At 41.4% G+C, this 17289-nt stretch overlaps 2 protein-coding genes across 5 annotated transcripts in view; one reads left to right on the top strand and one right to left on the bottom strand.

Annotated features, from left to right (window-relative positions):
- tnpo1 (transportin 1) overlaps positions 1-5616 on the bottom strand; it is a 23191-nt gene extending 17575 nt beyond the window's left edge. For all 3 annotated transcript variants that reach the window (XM_069168254.1, XM_069168262.1, XM_069168270.1), the window contains exons 1-5: positions 5466-5616; positions 5214-5325; positions 3433-3508; positions 2460-2609; positions 1460-1566 (exon numbers count right to left, since the gene is read on the bottom strand). In XM_069168254.1, the coding sequence (XP_069024355.1) occupies positions 1460-1566; positions 2460-2609; positions 3433-3508; positions 5214-5318 (438 nt within the window). In that variant the 5' untranslated portion in view covers positions 5319-5325; positions 5466-5616. The remainder of the gene's footprint in view (positions 1-1459; positions 1567-2459; positions 2610-3432; positions 3509-5213; positions 5326-5465) is intronic.
- On the top strand, positions 3294-17289 carry LOC138209601 (MOB kinase activator 1B). Of its 2 annotated transcripts, none has more exons than XM_069168300.1 (6): positions 3294-3419; positions 8986-9152; positions 11318-11411; positions 11825-11958; positions 14824-14987; positions 15157-17289. In XM_069168300.1, exons 2-6 carry the CDS (start codon positions 9098-9100, stop codon positions 15232-15234), a joined length of 525 nt encoding a protein of 174 aa, XP_069024401.1. In that variant the 5' UTR covers positions 3294-3419; positions 8986-9097; the 3' UTR covers positions 15235-17289. The 2 variants fall into 2 exon arrangements, with proteins under 2 accessions (XP_069024401.1, XP_069024394.1); XM_069168293.1 differs by lacking the exon at positions 3294-3419 and adding an exon at positions 7304-7615.

Here is a 17289-nt window from a genome sequence, read left to right as displayed (position 1 = left end):
AAATGTATCATGAATAAGAACCTTTTAAATGTTTTTTTGTTTTGTCCCATTAAACACAAAATTCAAAGACACTTTGTTCATCCAGCATCAACTTAACCATCTTCAGCATCAGACTTTAAGAAGCTTTCCATGCCCCAAGCTGCTTTTGAAAAACATAGCAAGTCTCATGAGGAGTTTCTACATTTGGTCACTGTTCAGCATTAAGCCTTGAACGCACGCACGCGCGCGCGCGCGCGCGCACACACACTTCAAGATCCTCTGCAGTAAATAGCTGACCTAAATCTCGGCTTCTGAATGAGCTTTATAAGTGAGGCCGGCAGTGGTGCTACAAGGAGATCCATTTATTTATTTTTTTCTTGTCACACCTCTTCCTTAAATTTCCGATAATGCGGCTCACTTAAAATCGTACGGGCATTCCTGCACTGAGTGGAGACGAGTAATCCGGCACGGATACACTGCATTTGCCCTTCGATATGGCCGAGTTTAGCGTGACAGTTCAACGCGCCGGATAATTTGTGTCCTCTAATGTGATGAATCCAACTTCGCTTAAAGTGGCCACCGTCACGGTTGGTCGCACGCAGTTGACAGCATATCAACGATCGGGGTGTTTAATCTGAGCCAGATACACGTGAGATGATCCAACAGGCAACAAACTACTGTATTGTCGTTTTAGTGGCCGCAGCAATGTGGCATTCAGCCACTGTAAAAGTGCTGAACTTTGTCTTGATGTAATCAAGCATGGATGATAACTATTGCACTGCAGAGCAATCAGAGGAGGTAAAAATGTTTTTGGATAATGATCGGTAATAAGAGAGAAAAAAACACAACTTGCATTGCTTTAGCTTACATGCACGTAATAAAAGCGGGACAAGCGTGACGATGTGTGACACGTCAGGAAACGGGGTCATACGGTTTTCTGGTTTAAAAAAAAAAAAAAAAAAAAGACAGAAAAGGATAGAAATAGAATATGACTGTTGAATAATCTGCGGTCTGTGGCTGCTGCTGCTGCTGCTGCTCCAGCTGTGAGACCGCCTTTAGCTCATCTGGCCAGCAGGATGCGATCCAGATGCTGCTTTATAGCTGACCCAGCACTTCCCTTTCCACAATAAATAAATAAATAAATAAACAGACAAGCACGCCGCGTGCCCAGACAGACTTTTAATGTGTTTAATCTCTGCCTTTCCCTTTCTCTGCCATGCAGCTCTGGCAAAAATAAAAAAAATAAAATCACACTTTGTCCAACTACTGATGAGCTGAACAAACACAGTAAATCAAAACAAGGAACCCGGAAGCTCTAAAAGATTTGGTAGCAACAGGGTGTTAACACTGGACTTTTGTGGGAAACTTCTTCTTTTTTTTTTTCCCAGCAATTTAATTACTGGTACGTGCAAGGTCTAAAAGATAACGCTATCAGGCCCCGACTTAAATGCAAGCCACTATCTGAACTGTTTGTCCTCACCTCACATGTGTTGTAGTCCTCAGAGTCCAGCAGCAGGCAGAGTTTAGGCAGAAGCTCCGGCCAGTTTTGGAGCTCTCCCTTGGAGGCAATTGTGGTGATGAGGATACCTGTAATAGAGAGATGTACTGTTATTTCCTCTGGTCTGACTAAAATACTAAGAGTGCACAGATGCTGATCAGTGACTGCTTGTAGTTATGCAAATGTTGCTTATAGCAGGGGTTTTTTTGTGTGCATAATTAAGGTTGAATTTTGCAGTAATAACAGGCAGTGGTTCGGAGAACAAACCAGAGTTCTCTGGAGTTGATTAATCTAACTCTGGCTTTTACCATGCTGATGTGGTCTTGGTGTTCTGTGCTAACAAAGTTTATATATTTGTGTTCACCTCGCTGCTCTAATGAGGGCAGATTCAAATAATGGAAAAAGTTAAGATTCCAGTCCTGCGAAAAGGAAGATAACCACATCCACATATATTAATATGGTATAATCAATATTCAATGTGCAGATCAGTTGTAACCTATCTCACTGGTTAAGTCACTTTTTGTCTGGAACTAATGACAATTTTGGACATTTCTCAAACACCTGAAGTGGCAGCTCTTGTATTTAGCCGCAGGTGACAACACGCTGAGTCAGCAAATCTACAGATTACGTGTTTCCATGTGGTTGTTTATGTTTCTTTGTGCAAAGTAAATTCCCCCCTTGGGGCAAAAAAAAAAAAAAAAAAAAAAAAAAAAAAAAAGGTTTCATTCATTCAAAAACCACTGCACGCGACAAACCATGCAAGATAAATCCCAAAAACTGCTTTTAACTACTCAATGTTGTCGTACTATGGTGGATATTTGTTCCTTCTGTACGTATGAAAACGTATGCAGCAAGCAATCTGAATTACAGGCATGTAGACAAAAAATAAATAAATAAATCAAATAAAAAACAATCAACCATAAGTGATCCTTTCCTGTCGCATCTTAAAAAGCAAGACGTCAATAAAGTGGACACAACTCACCCACAGTTGCCCGAATGAGGGGGGAGGAGTCTCCGATGTTCTGGAGGCACTCGCTCTTAATGAAATCAGACACACCATTGGGGAAGTTCTGATAGTGAGCTTTCACATTGTTCTTGAGTATCAGCCCGCTCAGAGACCGAGTGGGTTCATCTTAGGACGAGATGAGAAAAGGAACGAAATGTTTAAAAAAAAACCAAAAAAATAATAACAACAACAACAACAACAACAACAACAAAAACATCACATTCAAGCAGCGAGCCAAAAACACTGGCTTCAATTCAAGATGAAGGTTACTGTGAACTGAAGGTTGGTGACTCAGTGGTTAATCGCTCGCTGGATCTCACTGCCATCACATTCCTTTTCATTCAACTCAGCACGACGCATAAAAGCGGCAGAACATTAACGAAGTCGTGCTTCAACTGGGGGAAAAGGAAAGAGCCAAACCAGATGCTAAAACGATGGCTGGAAACAATAACTATTTTGTATCAAATACTAAATATTTACATGACGTATCCTGCTTATAAATTAGTAACTAACATCTGGACTTCAACTAATTTCTAAATATTTGCAGCTCGCTGCAGCCGAGATAACAGCAGTGATGCAACAGCTTAAAACGTCTTAACGGCACTTAATATTTGGGTCATCTCCTGTGCAGACAGTGAAGCCAAAAGTTGAGTGGTGCCAGGAATCAGGTTTAAAATTAGAGTGACCCATATTCTGAGTGCCACATCATGTGTGGCAAAGTTACCATCGGGTCAGCCGAGTCGTGGGCAGACGGACGTGTCACTGAGCGATTACATAGAGAAAAAAAAGAAAAGGAAAAAAGAAAAAAAACAAAACACAGGTCTGATGCCGATACTGAGTGATGATCTAGTAACGCAATGACACGCCGCCTCAACAACAACAACAACAACAACAACAACAACAACAACAGAACATGGACACGGACAGATGAGCAAGGCAGGCGGCTTACCTTCTGATTTTAACTTTGTCAAAACAAATATCAAATAGTTATTGAAGTCTGGATACTGGTTCAGCTGCTCGAGTCTCTGGGAAAAAAATGGTTGAGGATGACAACTGTACAAGCGGCATCTTAAACGGCTTTGAGCACATTTTGGAGTTAGTAGCATAGAAAAAGTAGATTCTTTCTTTATCTGAAAAGAGGGTACAAAAGAAAGGAGCAGTGAATGTGTTTTATCACAAACAGCATAATGGTGTGTGTGTGTGTGTGTGTGTGTGTGTGTGTGTGTGTGTGTGTGTGTGTGTGAGGGGAAATCGGGTGTATGTTGGTCATGAAGATGTCACTTCGGCGTGACTGAATACTGTACGTAGCCAGCCAGATGGCGTCTTTAGGGCTATAACGGCGGCTCGTCTATGAGTTAATGATGCAGTACATAGGAAGGGTTACATAAGCAACTCATTCAAGGATCAGCATGCCGCCGGACAAAAAAACATAGGTGGGGGGGCGGCAGCACCGAGCGGCACATCATAATTGGTCTGTAATGTAGAAGTACGGCTGTGACTCCCTTGTGCAAAAACACTGTAGCATATCTGCCTCGGACAACAGCAGCGCACCAGCTCCATGACGGATGTAGCAAGCAGCTATATTTCAGCCAACATTTACGCCTCTTTCTGCGCTGTATTTTACTTCATGTCCTGGTCTAATGCTTGCCATTTAATCTGGCTTTGAGGGGGGGGGGGGGGGGAGTTGTCATCATAGTAGTGTGTCATACGCTTTTGGCTTTCTTAACGAGTCGAATGCCGACAATTCATGACATCCCTTTGAAAAGTGAGATGGAGTAAATGTCACCGTGAAAGCTTGAATAACGGCAGCAGAATCGCAAGGCTTTTTTTTTCTTTTTCTTTTCTTCCCTTCATGATTATCCAAGTTAGTTTTGTCTGATTGACATATTTTATTCCGATTTTTCTCGTAATATATTTCCAGTGATTTCTACCAAAGACTTACACGCACATCCTTACTCTAATTTTCATTGTCCTGTCACGAGAGGGTTATAAATCACAGATATCATGCTGTTTGCATACAATCTTATTGGATGTAATTTAGGTGCAATACCTTAAAGGGATTGTTGTTTTGTCTTAAAATGTTAAACGATGGATGTATGGCATTATCAGTTGTACAGTGACTCCTTTGTGATCTTGAATACAATCATCTTTACATCATTATAACAGTACAACTGTCCTGTTGGCTTTGGGGAACGTGAATGTCACGTCATGCTTTGTAAAAAAAATCATTCCCACAGATTAAATAGAAAACCGAAAAACCCCGTGTTGTTTGAGGATTGGGTTGTAGATAATAAAACGGAACGATCTGGCTTTTAATTTGGGAAATTAAGCTTTTTTTTGTTTGTTTGTTTTTGTTTTTCCTGCTGGAGTGAAGGTGTATAATACGAGGGCGATTAACAGCTGGATCGAGCCTGCATGATTTGAACCTGCCCGTAATCACACAGTTATTATTATTATTATAAATGGTCAGAGGTGAGCAACCTCGCTCACTATACGACCTGCTTTGCATTTTTTGCAGCGCGTTGAGCTCATTAGAGACACAAACAAAAAAAACAACAAAAAAAAAAACACACCAACCGGTAACGGTAACCACCCCGGCTACAGTGTTAGCTGTCGCTAGCCTGTTGAGTCTATCTGGGTATTACCGAGCGCTAACAGATGCTAACAGGGTCCGTTATCGTCCACGTCCGGGAGATGAGGGAGGAGAAGGGGGGGGGGGGGAAAGGATACTTGCTGGACGGATCTCTGTGTGGACGTATCTGGCGACTGAGACTCCTTCAGCAGCTGTAAAATTTGTTGAAGTCCTTGCTCGTCTGGCTTCCACTCACACTCCATCTTGCTGCTGCGGATAAAGAAATAACACGCAGAGAGCACTTGTCATCAAATGACTCACTTAATAAATGCGTACCTTCCAGGGCCGGGCTTTTTTTTTTTTAGGGGTGCAGAGAGGGGGCTTTTTTTTTTTTTTTTTTTTTTTTTTACCTGCTCCGGCTCGGCCGACGTGCCCCGTGTGTGCGGCTGACTTTCTGTCGAAATGTGACCGTCAGTCTGGGTTTTCAGACATGGGCCTGTTACACCGAGTACATCCGTTTTCGCAACAAGCTGAAAAAGCTTCGGGCCATACAGTCGTACGGTCTCGCGTCGCATATAACTGGCAGCCTCGTCAGCTGACAAACGCGGCTGCGGGGTCCTAGTGCTCGACGGGTATCGGTCAAACGTAGGAGTAGTCGTTGAAAAGCCCTTTGTTGTTGTGGTTTTTTTTTTTTTTTTTTTTTTTTGAAAATACAAAAAGATTAGGAGTGCAAGTACAGATTGGTGCAATGGGAGGGTGGTGGTGGTGGGGGGGGGGGGGGTTGCATAATATTATATAGAAAAATACATAAAATAGAATACAATTTAAAATAAATAAGTAGATATAGAGTTGGGATAATGTGGTAGGGTAAAATTGCTTTTAAAACCAGTGGTGGAAGACATATTTAGGCCCATATATCTCTATGAAAGCAACGACATTTATATCTGATCTCTGTCTCTATCTATATACAAATCAGATTGATTTTTTTTTTTAATTTATTTTACTTTTATTGTTTATCTCTTACACCCCCCAAAATGTGGTTGAGTATCTTTCGGATATGGTATGACAGTCAGAGTGAAGAGAAAAGGTGAGAGATATGGAAGGTTTGGAAATTGCCCAAAAAGGATCATATTTACGAGGGTGGTTGAAGGCATCACGGCTCGCCTGTAGGCCTTTGTCGCTGTTGCGTTCAAAGATATTGGTTTATAATTTTGAAAAACAGCGCCATCTTGTGGCTTTTTGTTTTTTTAATCCAACAAATGCAATTATACAGGATTTACATGAAAACAAGGAATTCATGTTCAAAACAATGGTTAATTTTAAGGTGCTATGAATATTTTTTTAAATCAACTATGTAGGCCTAATACAAAACTTATAAACACATGACTAAAAAAGCTACCAAACAGACCTGAAGGTTGAAATTAGAGAAGGACATCAGCAAAATCGAAAGTATTTGTAAATACAACATAATTACATGATTACATTATGATACACTGATGCATTATTACAGACATATGTCTGTCATCTCCTTTGACAAATGACCAGGCGTCTCGTCTTCTATTTTATTGCAAAAATTCTGGCTAATTATAAATTGCTTTGTTACTCAAACAAACATAAATCAAGCTTTAATAAACAAGGGACCACTGATGCACCATGTTGTTTACGCAGACAAAGGAATCCACTGTCCACACAAAACCACTACATTTTTTTTTGATGCATTCATCATATAGGAAACAAGCAAGCAGAAGAACAAAGGAATCATGCTTCCCTGCCTCTAATGCTCTGGGAAAAAACAAAACAACATAGGACCACCCCCAAGTGCATGGTGGTACCTACCAAAACAACCTCAGGTACCAATGGTCCTACCCAATTTTCCCTCCAAAAAAGAAAAAAGAAAAGTAAAGAAAAAAATGTATTAGTGAACAAAATACTACCAGAATAAACAAATAAATAATAAAACTAAACAAATAACCAGAAAAGGAAAATTCTATCAAAATCTATCTTATATAAAGAAAATAAATACAGTTAACCAGATTTAGAGAAATTTAAAAAAAATATTACGAGTAAATAGCTCCTACTATTAAATAAAAAGCTCTTCATATATATATATATATATATATATATATATATATATAAAATAAATACATTGATATGACCTGCACTGACAGTTTCCGTCCACTGGGTGGCAGCACGCGGCAGAACTGCGTCTGATCTGCTCTGAACGGCAGATGAAGAAGTCAGCGTTACATTCAGTACGCTGCTGCCTCTCAGCGTACAGAGCAGCAGATAGTGGACTTGGTCTGCGTGTGAAACAAACCCGTGTTTTTTATTTTCTTACTGGCGTGGAGTTGTTTCGGTTACAGTCATATTTATTCCCGATATTCCACTGACGAAGCTCGAGAGAGAAAGAGAGGAACCAGAGGACGTCAGAGACTCCAGAGTTTGGACAAACAATCCCCCTTTTTTTTTTTTTTTTTTTTTTTGGGTCCACTCTTTTGCTTGCGAGCTCCTCGCCAAGAGACACATTTTCTGCTCTCCGAGGAAACATGAGCTTCCTTTTGTGAGTTTTTGCGTTCGCGATGAATGCCTGTGATGCTTATTTACGATTGAGCTTTTATTATGTGGAAAATGTCAGTGTCGCTTTACACAAGCCAGCTAGCGGTAGCATAGCATTTGGCTGAGACTACTTCCTGGACTCTCCTCCGAGGTGCTTGATGCGATTCGCGTTTCTCCGTGTTTATTTGCCATTTAAATGGAAATTCAGCATGAGCTGTAAATGAGCTGTAACTTAAGAGCACCTGCTATTGTTTACCACGTTGTAACTTTTATCTATTTAGTGCCGATTGTGGGTCCAGAGTGACTTGACAGGGGCGGAGGGGAGGGGGGGGTAGGGGGGGCTAACAAGTCTGGCCTGGATATTTGCTGAACACTTTGGATGCCACCGGGCTAATCCAACCTCGATGTGATATAAAAAAAAAATTAAAAACCCCGCACCGGTCAGTCTCTGACCCCACATTTGATAAAAGTAACACGACTGTGTGTGTCGTCGGTGTTTAGCCAGCTACATAGAAAATGATGTCTGTGAATGAAATCATAAGAGGGTGGAGGAGAAACATGACATGGTCACTCTGGTGAGGATGGTGAGGTCTTGTGGGTAAAATGGAAGAAGAGCCAAAAATCTACTGGTCATCTCCCTTTTTATTATTTTTTTTTTTTTTACTCAAGTTCATTTATTGATAACGAAACTAATATCTGTCATTTTCTCTCTTGAACAGAATCATTGTCATTACAAAGGCCTGTTTTCTTTTTTTTTTTTTTTTGGTTTGTTTCTATGTTACCCATCGTTTCCATCAGACAGGAGGGTGCAGAGACACATTTCATCATCTCCAGCTGATTCTTTTATGGTTTCATGATATTTCAAACATACAGTCACCTTCAATGAGAGGACGCGCTCCTCTTAACAGTACCACACCATTTGTTTTGCCAGGTTAAAGATGATAAAAAATAAAAAAATAGGATGTAGGGTGTTTAGATTTTGATGGAGATCGGTTTAGCAGATGCACTAATTAATCGTAGAGCTGTTTTTGTGTCTAACCTACCGTGCTGTGATGACTCAAAAATTCTTGTTTAATGGGGCAGTGAGAGGGACTGAATACAGTAGCTCTCCAAATGGCCTCATTATGCACACAGAGTCACACTGTTCTGATCCTCCCCCCCCTCACTCGGATTTTGCCGAGCCGAAGGCCGACCACAGCTGGTTTATCTGTTTTATGAAAACATCTTGATGTTTTTTTTTTTTATTATTAGTTTTTTTTTGTTGTTGTTGAAAAAGTCCCTCAACTCATGATGTCTCACCACGTCTGTTGTCTTAGCTCCTCATTTATTATCGCACCGTTTTTGTCTTTCCTCTTTTGAAATCGTGACTCACAGTGGAAACCGTTCGTCCAAAACGTTCAAGCCCAAGAAGAACATCCCGGAGGGTTCTCACCAGTACGAGCTGTTGAAACATGCCGAGGCCACGCTTGGAAGTGGAAACCTGCGCATGGCAGTCATGCTGCCCGAGGGGGAAGATTTAAACGAGTGGGTCGCAGTCAACAGTAAGCACTACCTGTTTCTCCCCTTCCCTTTGATACACCCCCCCCCCCCTCCTTTGTGGTTTAGACTCCCTGGAAGAACGACTTTACCTCAACACTCCTTTTTATTATCTTTTTTTGGGTTGTTTTTTTTGTTACACATTTGCATATCTCTCATTAGTCTTCCTGAAATCTCAATCAATCCACAGCAGGAATCAGGCGAACTATCCGCATGCGAGATCTTGGCATTTGCTCTTGAAGACCATGTGCGCTCATGCTGGACAAACCACTGTGAATGTTAAATAGACTGTATTGTCTGAGCTGCGAGAGCCGTGTTTACTTTCCTCCGAATTGAGACAAACGGCTGGTCAGTGGAAGCTTGATTTCCCTCTCGCATCAGAGTGCCTTAAGGGTTCGGGGAATGTGTAACACGGGGTTATTTTCGCCGCTATTTTTACACACAGTTAAAACAGAATTGTTTTTTTTTTTTTAAAGTTTATACATTTTCTAGTTTTGTTGTGTGCTTCAGAACGGCCTTTTTAATCATTCAATAGGTCAGTGGGATTGAATGGAGTTTTGGTCAGCGTTACACAAGCTGGTTTAACTTGCACAACAAAAAGGAAGTCAGAATAAAAAAAAAAGTGCTGTGAGCAACAACTTCTCCCACCAGCAAGTATAAATGACTTTTCACATGATCTCTATTCACAAGAAGCAGTTCGCTTTTTTCCTTCCTTGAAGGGATAGAGACAGTAGCAGAGACGGTTACAACATGCAACAAAGGTTCCCAGTCAGAATTAACCCCTTTGAACAACACACAGTTTCTATGGAGACGGTGCAATCCTGCTTCCAGAGAGACCTCAAACGTGTCTTTTGTGCAGTATAACACAGTTATAATGTCATAAATTATAAATGAAAACACAAACTTTCTCTTCTGAACTCCAGCCTGCAGTTCAGTTAAAAATGTGCCAAATTTTTTGTAATGTGACTGTTGGTCTCCGTCGAGTCACCCAAGCCTTTGTAGTAGGGCTGAGTAGTATTTATTTATTTATTTATTTCTGATTCTGAATTGTGCAAATGCTTTATCTTTGGTGAATTAAAAAAAAAAAATTTGTTTTAATAGGACTTGATGAAATAAAACTATTTAAATGAAATATCACCATCGTAAACTTAGATTTGGCTCGTTTTCGAAATAGAAGCGGTTGCCGCATGTCAAGAGTTCAAGGCTCGTTGGAAATTTGAATGTCTTATCCACACTTTATTTTGACTGAACAAGAACATCAATGTATTCTACACCCCCTGACAATCTTTAATGTTGTGGAGCTCTGCCTGTGCCTAAGAAGTCATGGTGACAATGACGGTGACACCTGTCATGGCAAAGTTATCATACTGACTAGTTGAGAACACGACAGACCTTTTTTTTTTAGTGTTTTTTTTTTTTAGTAAGTAACTATGTTTTCTTCCCCCCATTGTCCTAACCGCAGGTTGCGTTTCATTTAAATGAACCAACAAAGGTGTTTCTCAGTGACTCGGCCGAAAAATCAAACACGAAAGAGGTTAATTTGATACATTAGCAGGATATTGCCTTGAAATAAGCACTTTGGAGTGTATTTCTTATTCTGCTGTTTTTGCCGGCAACCGTCATCAAGCTTCATATCTTATTTCAGGCTGTAATAATTACATCGCCGACTTTGGTGACGTGACAGTTGTGTGGCCCTCCCACCTTTTGGCCTGCAGCATAGGAAGGACACAAACATTTACTTTGTCCGTTATGTGTTTGTGCATCGGGACGCGAGTACAAAACATTTTGGACAAATGTTTTCCAAAGAGAGTAAACAGACTTTGAAGGCAGCTGGCAGCTGGCGGAAACAGAACATCACACGACACATGTTGTATCAGCTGTTCGGTATTTATAAAAAAAAATAATAAAAAAAAAAAAAAAAAAAAATTGCGAGAGAGTGAGATCAGCAAAGGGAGCACCGACTGTTAATTCTGCCCGTGTTTAAAGTGGACCTCCCCAACTGATTGAAAGCCAACGTTGGCTTCGCGCCTCCGAGAATGAGAACGAAATGTGGTGCCAAATAACTGCAGCGTGTGCTGCCGGTCTCCAGTTGGGACAGCGAAGAAGGGCGGCGAGGAAACCCGGGAGCAACCACGCTGTGTTTGAATGAATTCTTTTTTTTCTTTTTCAGCTGTGGATTTCTTCAACCAGATCAACATGCTGTACGGCACCATCACGGACTTTTGTACGGAGGAGAGCTGTCCGGTCATGTCTGCTGGTCCGAAGTAAGTGTGCCATCGCAGCGCTGCGAAATAAAACGAGCCCGCGGTCCTTTATTTATTTATTTATTTATTTATTCATTCTTCGTGGTCTGACGAGGTCCTGAGCGGGGTTGGCGTTGGGCTCAGAGTTAAGTTGTTATAATGCAGCGCACTTGTTGCCATCATAATCCCTCCGTGACATAGATATCACAGTCTGTCCTCCTGCTGTCACACTCAGCAGATTTTCAGCTTCAGGTTTTTTACTTGACGATGAAAACTGAGATCGCTTTCCGTGCGGTTGAACGTTTCTGCGCGAGATTGACGTGTTTGGTGACTTTAAATCTTTCAGAAATACAATTTTATCATACAAGTAATGACTGAAACCTTGATGATAGCCATAAATATATTCTAAATGTGTCCGTCTGTATCGCCTTTAGGTACGAGTACCACTGGGCTGATGGAACCAACATCAAGAAGCCCATCAAATGCTCGGCCCCCAAGTACATTGATTACCTCATGACCTGGGTGCAGGACCAGCTCGATGACGAGACACTTTTCCCTTCAAAGATCGGTAAGATTCGATGTCTGGTTTCTACTCGTGCTGCAAAAACGAGCAAATTTCATACACCTGCTGTCTGTTTTTACTCCGCATCTGTCTAATGTTTGGAAAAAAAAAAAACAGGGTCTCTGCAAGGTACAGGATTGTCACCGCTACAGAAGCAGGGATGGGTCATGTTTTGTCGTCTTGTATTAAACAAATATTCGGCATTTTCCCTTATTTTTTTACCGGCACCCGGTTGCAGCGCGTTACTACCGCCAGAAGGTGGCTGTAATGCACCTAAAAGCTTTTTAAGGACTGTGATTAAACCATAAAAAGAAGAAGAAGAAGAATCGGTTGCTACCAGGCACCCATTAAATGTGTGTGGCTCTGTGAGATTAGATGCTGTGGTACAAAAATGCAAAAAAAAACCAACCATGCAGACTTCCAAAAGTTCTTTGTTGAACTCTTATTAAAAAAAATTAAAATAAATAAAAGATGTATTGCAAACTCTGCTCGGTAAAGCCAGCAGGTTATTAGCCCACCACAGCTTTGGACAGTCACATGAATTGCTGGCATTTGTTGAGCCCACGTTGTCATTTTTTGCCTACAGGACCCATATCTAATAGCCATTAAACGCATGAGGAAGTTTTCTCTTCCCTGTGAAATTCAACTGTCATGCAAAAGGAACAGATGTATTAGATAATATGCAAATTCTCCATTTATAACTCGGCAGCAATATGACCAGTCTTGCTGGTTTGTCATTTGCACGTCACAAAGTTAATTAGTATAAATTCAGAGGGCTTAACCAACTTTGCTTAAATTTCAATACGAATGTTATCTCTATTTAAATTGTCTTCAGGAAAAGTTTTCATGAGTCAAATATTGATAAACGCTTTTTAGGGGAAATCATCAGATTTCTGAGCTTATTTACATCTATTTGCCAACAGTTTGGCCGAGCAGTCTAACCACGAGCTCCGTTCTGTTATTCAAGAGCTTTCGGTTATATCACACAGTCCTCCTTCAATCTCATGTAATAAAAAAAAAAGAAAAAAAAAAAGCACACTTCACAAATAACATTTCCAGAAATATAACAATGTGCAGAATCGTTGACAAGCCAACACAGTTCCCTACCTCCCGACTAGCCGAGGCTTGTTGCCGTCTCGGGTGGAGCCGTATTTTCCTCTGGGTGGCAGCCAGCATAAATAAACGTCTGATGGGCTAACTCGGTGGAAGGACCAAAATCTGCTCCCCTGCAGGGACACAATTTGCTTCACTGCCTGTGATCGGTGGTTCTGTTATTCACCGTGGCAACAAGTACCTCGAAGCTTCCCGCCACCTACTAGGTCGGAGCATCCTGTCGTGATGGAATGAGCCCAGAACCGGTAGCATTCGTTAAAACCGTAGACTGTATACAAAAGTGGACGTAGCTTTCGGGTCTGAAAATTGAGGCCCGTGCAGAAGTGCCTTAAGCTGCGATACCACCGAGTGCCACCAGAGGGTCGGCTCCAGAAAAGCCTCCGTAGACTCCCATTCAACTTGTCTCGTAAAATTCCCAGTCAATGCAAATTTCGCCACGAGTTATCTCGGCGTCGTTGGCGAAAGTCGCTCCTTCTTATTAGTTTTCTGGACGTTCATCTGAAAACGATCCCGTCATTAATTCGAAAATAAGCTTCAAAAAGCCGTGTTTTTGGGGAGGGGGTGTCCGTGTCTGTTTGATTGACAGGCCTGTGGTGCAGTCAGGTTACGGCTACCGGTGGGCGGGGCGTAGTATCGCCGGGTATCCAATCAGATCGAGCCAGATCCCCCCCACCTCCCCAGCTCGCCCAAATATGGTCACGACCGGTTCCAAACTGCTCCGAACCAGCAAAGATGGGGTTTTTTGGGGGGTTTTTTTTGCACATCGGGAGCTTCTATTCTATAAAAGTGTATTACTCGTGGAACAGTCGGGTTGGTGTGAAAAGGAAGCAGTTACGTGGTCGTAGTAGTAGTAGTAGTAGTAGTAGTACTGTTGGGGATATCAAGCCGTGGCTTTAATCTAGATCTCCTCGGCCTCCAGCTTCCTGTGAATAATTGATGTTGAGTTGTACAGTAGGTGGCTGTCTGCACGCCCTGGGAGAGCTCTCCGCCCGGGCCGCTGTACTCGCACAGCTGCTCAGTGAATCATCGCTGGAGTGTGCAGAGGAGCAGCAAGAATGTTCCTTCCTCCTCACGAAATACTGGCATTGTTACCGTGGGGTGGTTCTGCGTTGCCGTCGTGACTGTTTTGCACTCACCTTCAAAACGTGCCGAGGCCTGTCCGCGAAACACGTCTGCGAGCGAGGAGAAGATTGTTGTTTTTATTTTAGCGAACCGGTGGCAAAAAAATAAATTTTAAAAAAAAGTAGAGAGAATAATAAAACAGCTGGGTTTATTGAGTGAAATTGTTTATTCGGGGCTGGACAGTGGGGGGGGGGGGGGGGGGGGGGGTTATGACCTAACGTGTCGGCCGAATACAAGTCGGCTGTGACGCCGACCCGCCAGCAGAATAGCCCAAAATATCCGGTTGTTTAATATTAACTGTGTTTTTATTTTTTAATCTACATGCAAACACGTACCATTTCCTGGAGCTCCTTCAAAATAAAAGCCTCCCGCTGGAAGGCCTTTAATATAAAACAGCAGACCAATACGTCTGGTTAGCATTGGGGCGAATGCGTGATTTTTCACGGCGTGTAGGAGTGCATAAATGTGTTGCTTTTATTCCACGCACGCGCACACACACACTATAAATATCTGTGATAAAATGTTTAACAAACTCTGTTTAACAAACTTTGGGTATTTTGGAATCGTCTGCAACTTGTCGCTTTTTCTTATTGACCTGAATGATCTGACGAGCCTTTCCTTTCGTTCTTTTCCCAGGCGTCCCCTTTAAGCGAAACTTTATGTCCGTGGCGAAGACCATCCTGAAGCGCCTGTTCAGGGTCTACGCTCACATCTACCACCAGCACTTTGACTCCGTCATGCAGCTGCAGGAGGAGGCCCACCTCAACACGTCGTTCAAACACTTCATCTTTTTTGTCCAGGTAACGAATCTCGTGACGTCTGAATGTTGACTTTAATGTTTTTTTGTTTGTTTTGTTTGTTTGTTTGTTTGTTTCTTTCAACATACATTAACAATAAAAGTTGGAAAAACTCAAGTGTTTTCTTTTTTTTCTTCTTTTTTTTTTTTTTCTTTCTTTTTTTTTTTTAAAGGAGTTCAACCTCATCGACAGGAAAGAGCTGGTCCCACTACAGGAGCTGATCGAAAAACTGACAACCAAGGACAGATAAACAGCATTGTATCCCTTTATTTTATTGTTCTAGTTTTTTGCACAGATACCCACCCCCACCCTGGCTGTATGTATGCAGTATATATATATATACGATATTTCCATTTGGGGAAATGTTTTTAATAAGGCCAGGAAGAAAGGAAGGGTCTTGATAGGTTTGAGGCACCGGGACTAACGCTATCAGGGATTTACACACTTTGATTTGAACAAACCACAGATTAACATTTTAGCTGTATGGATTAAAAAAAAAAAAAAAAAAAAAAAAAAAAAAAACCAGAATCCCCCAGTATTCAGTGATGGCTTACAATTTAGTATAATATAGACAATATGTTCATTAGTTTTCTATTGAACTGCACAGATATGTTTTGTTTTTTTTCCACTGGGATTTACGGCAGCACGCGGTTTCCAGCTCACTTTCGGGGGAGCAGGTGTGCAACGTCGCCGTATCGCGGGGGGTGTCGTTGGTGAATTTAAGACAGCTTTTTAAGCCAATTCAACAGTAATAGCTACTTCTTTTATTCACCGATCTACACGGAAAGGATCCGCCGACACCTGTCAATACGGGAAAGGAAAAAAAAGAAGAATCCTAAGTGCCTCGCATGGCTCATAATTGCCCTATATCAACACACGGAGAACTTTAAGAATAGATAAAGGCCATAATATAACGTTTAATTCTCCACCGCACCCTCCCTTTAAGTTCACGCGCTTTCAAAATTTGCCTTTTTTTTTTTTTTTTTTTTTTTTTTTTTTTCCTTTTTCCTATTTGTACTGTAACTTGGTTTCAAAATGATTTCCTCCGTAACACTCACCCGCTTTTATCTTTATTTAGTTAGGAAGCCTCTTTGCCGAGTGCTCTGTGCAGGTTTATGATAAATGAATGTGTTGAAGGACATCATAGAAGAATCGAGGCTAGCGATTTTGTCATGTCGTAGCGGGGGACTGAAAAATCTACTTTATTAGAATCGTTTTAGTGACATGTTCCTGTGTACTAGTTTTGTTTTTTTTTCTCCCACAAAAAAAAAAAAAAAAAAAAATTAAAATATAGACGCTAATTTTAGGATAAGTCTGCAAGGGATCTAAAACTTTAAAATTGTATATAAATAGAGACGTGTGTTTAAACTCCACCGCTTTAAACGGAAACAAAAAACAAGTACAAGCATTTTGGAATCGGATGACGCTGCTTCCCTTGTTATCTCACTTCGCCGTAAAGCACTTTGAACGATTTTTTTTCCAGACCTCTCTCGCCTGAATGTTTCTTCTGCGTAGACTCTTTTGTGAGAAGCCGTGACCGATCTTTAGGTTGTTTCCTCCCTCGTACCCCTCCCCTTCCCCCCTCCGCCCTCAAAACGAATGTTTGAATGACTTTCAACTTTCTGAAATCAGCTCGAAAAAGGCACAAGTGAGATTTCTTAAACGCTTTCTTTTTTTTTAAATGGTCTGAGGTTGTTGTTGTTTTTTTTTGTTGTTGTTTTTTTTTTTGTCACTGCGCTTCGGACGGCCGACGCATGTAATCTCAAAGTGTAGTTTACTATGCAATGATTGACACTAAAAAAAAAAAAAAAAAAAAAAAAAAAAAAAAGGTTGCCGGTTGGCTCGTTCGTTCTTTTTAGCCAATATTATCTTTGTAGTGCTTGAAATCGGGTGTGTGACGATGAACTGGCTTCTCTGTCTGCTTTAGTGACACGAACGTTTTATATGTCGGAGGGGCCGTAACACTTCCAACGCACACGTGTAAATACTGAGGGTCTGTTTCCGAGAGCGTTTTCAGCCGGCACGGAGCGATGAAACCCAACGCGTCGTCTTTTTACCCCCTCAGCCTCCTTCGCGAACTATTATGAATGTTACTGCTCGCCGGATAATCTGCAAATGTAATAGAGAATCGGTCATCTCATGCCCACAACTCAGCCTGTCGCCTGCAGTTTGTTTTTTTTTCCCTTCTCTCCTCGACTGTAAGAAGTGATGAATTGTTTGTAAATAATGGCTTGGTAGGGGTCTTCAATGCTACTGAATTTGATTTATGCTGTTTACAAGGCAAATAAAGTTGGTCTTGACTCTT

This window comes from Embiotoca jacksoni, unplaced genomic scaffold (assembly GCF_022577435.1).
Source record: "Embiotoca jacksoni isolate LCO1_2020_lvr unplaced genomic scaffold, fEmbJac1.0.p SCAF_10, whole genome shotgun sequence".
Lineage (NCBI taxonomy): Eukaryota > Metazoa > Chordata > Actinopteri > Embiotocidae > Embiotoca > Embiotoca jacksoni.
This window is presented reverse-complemented; position numbering and strand designations above follow the sequence as displayed.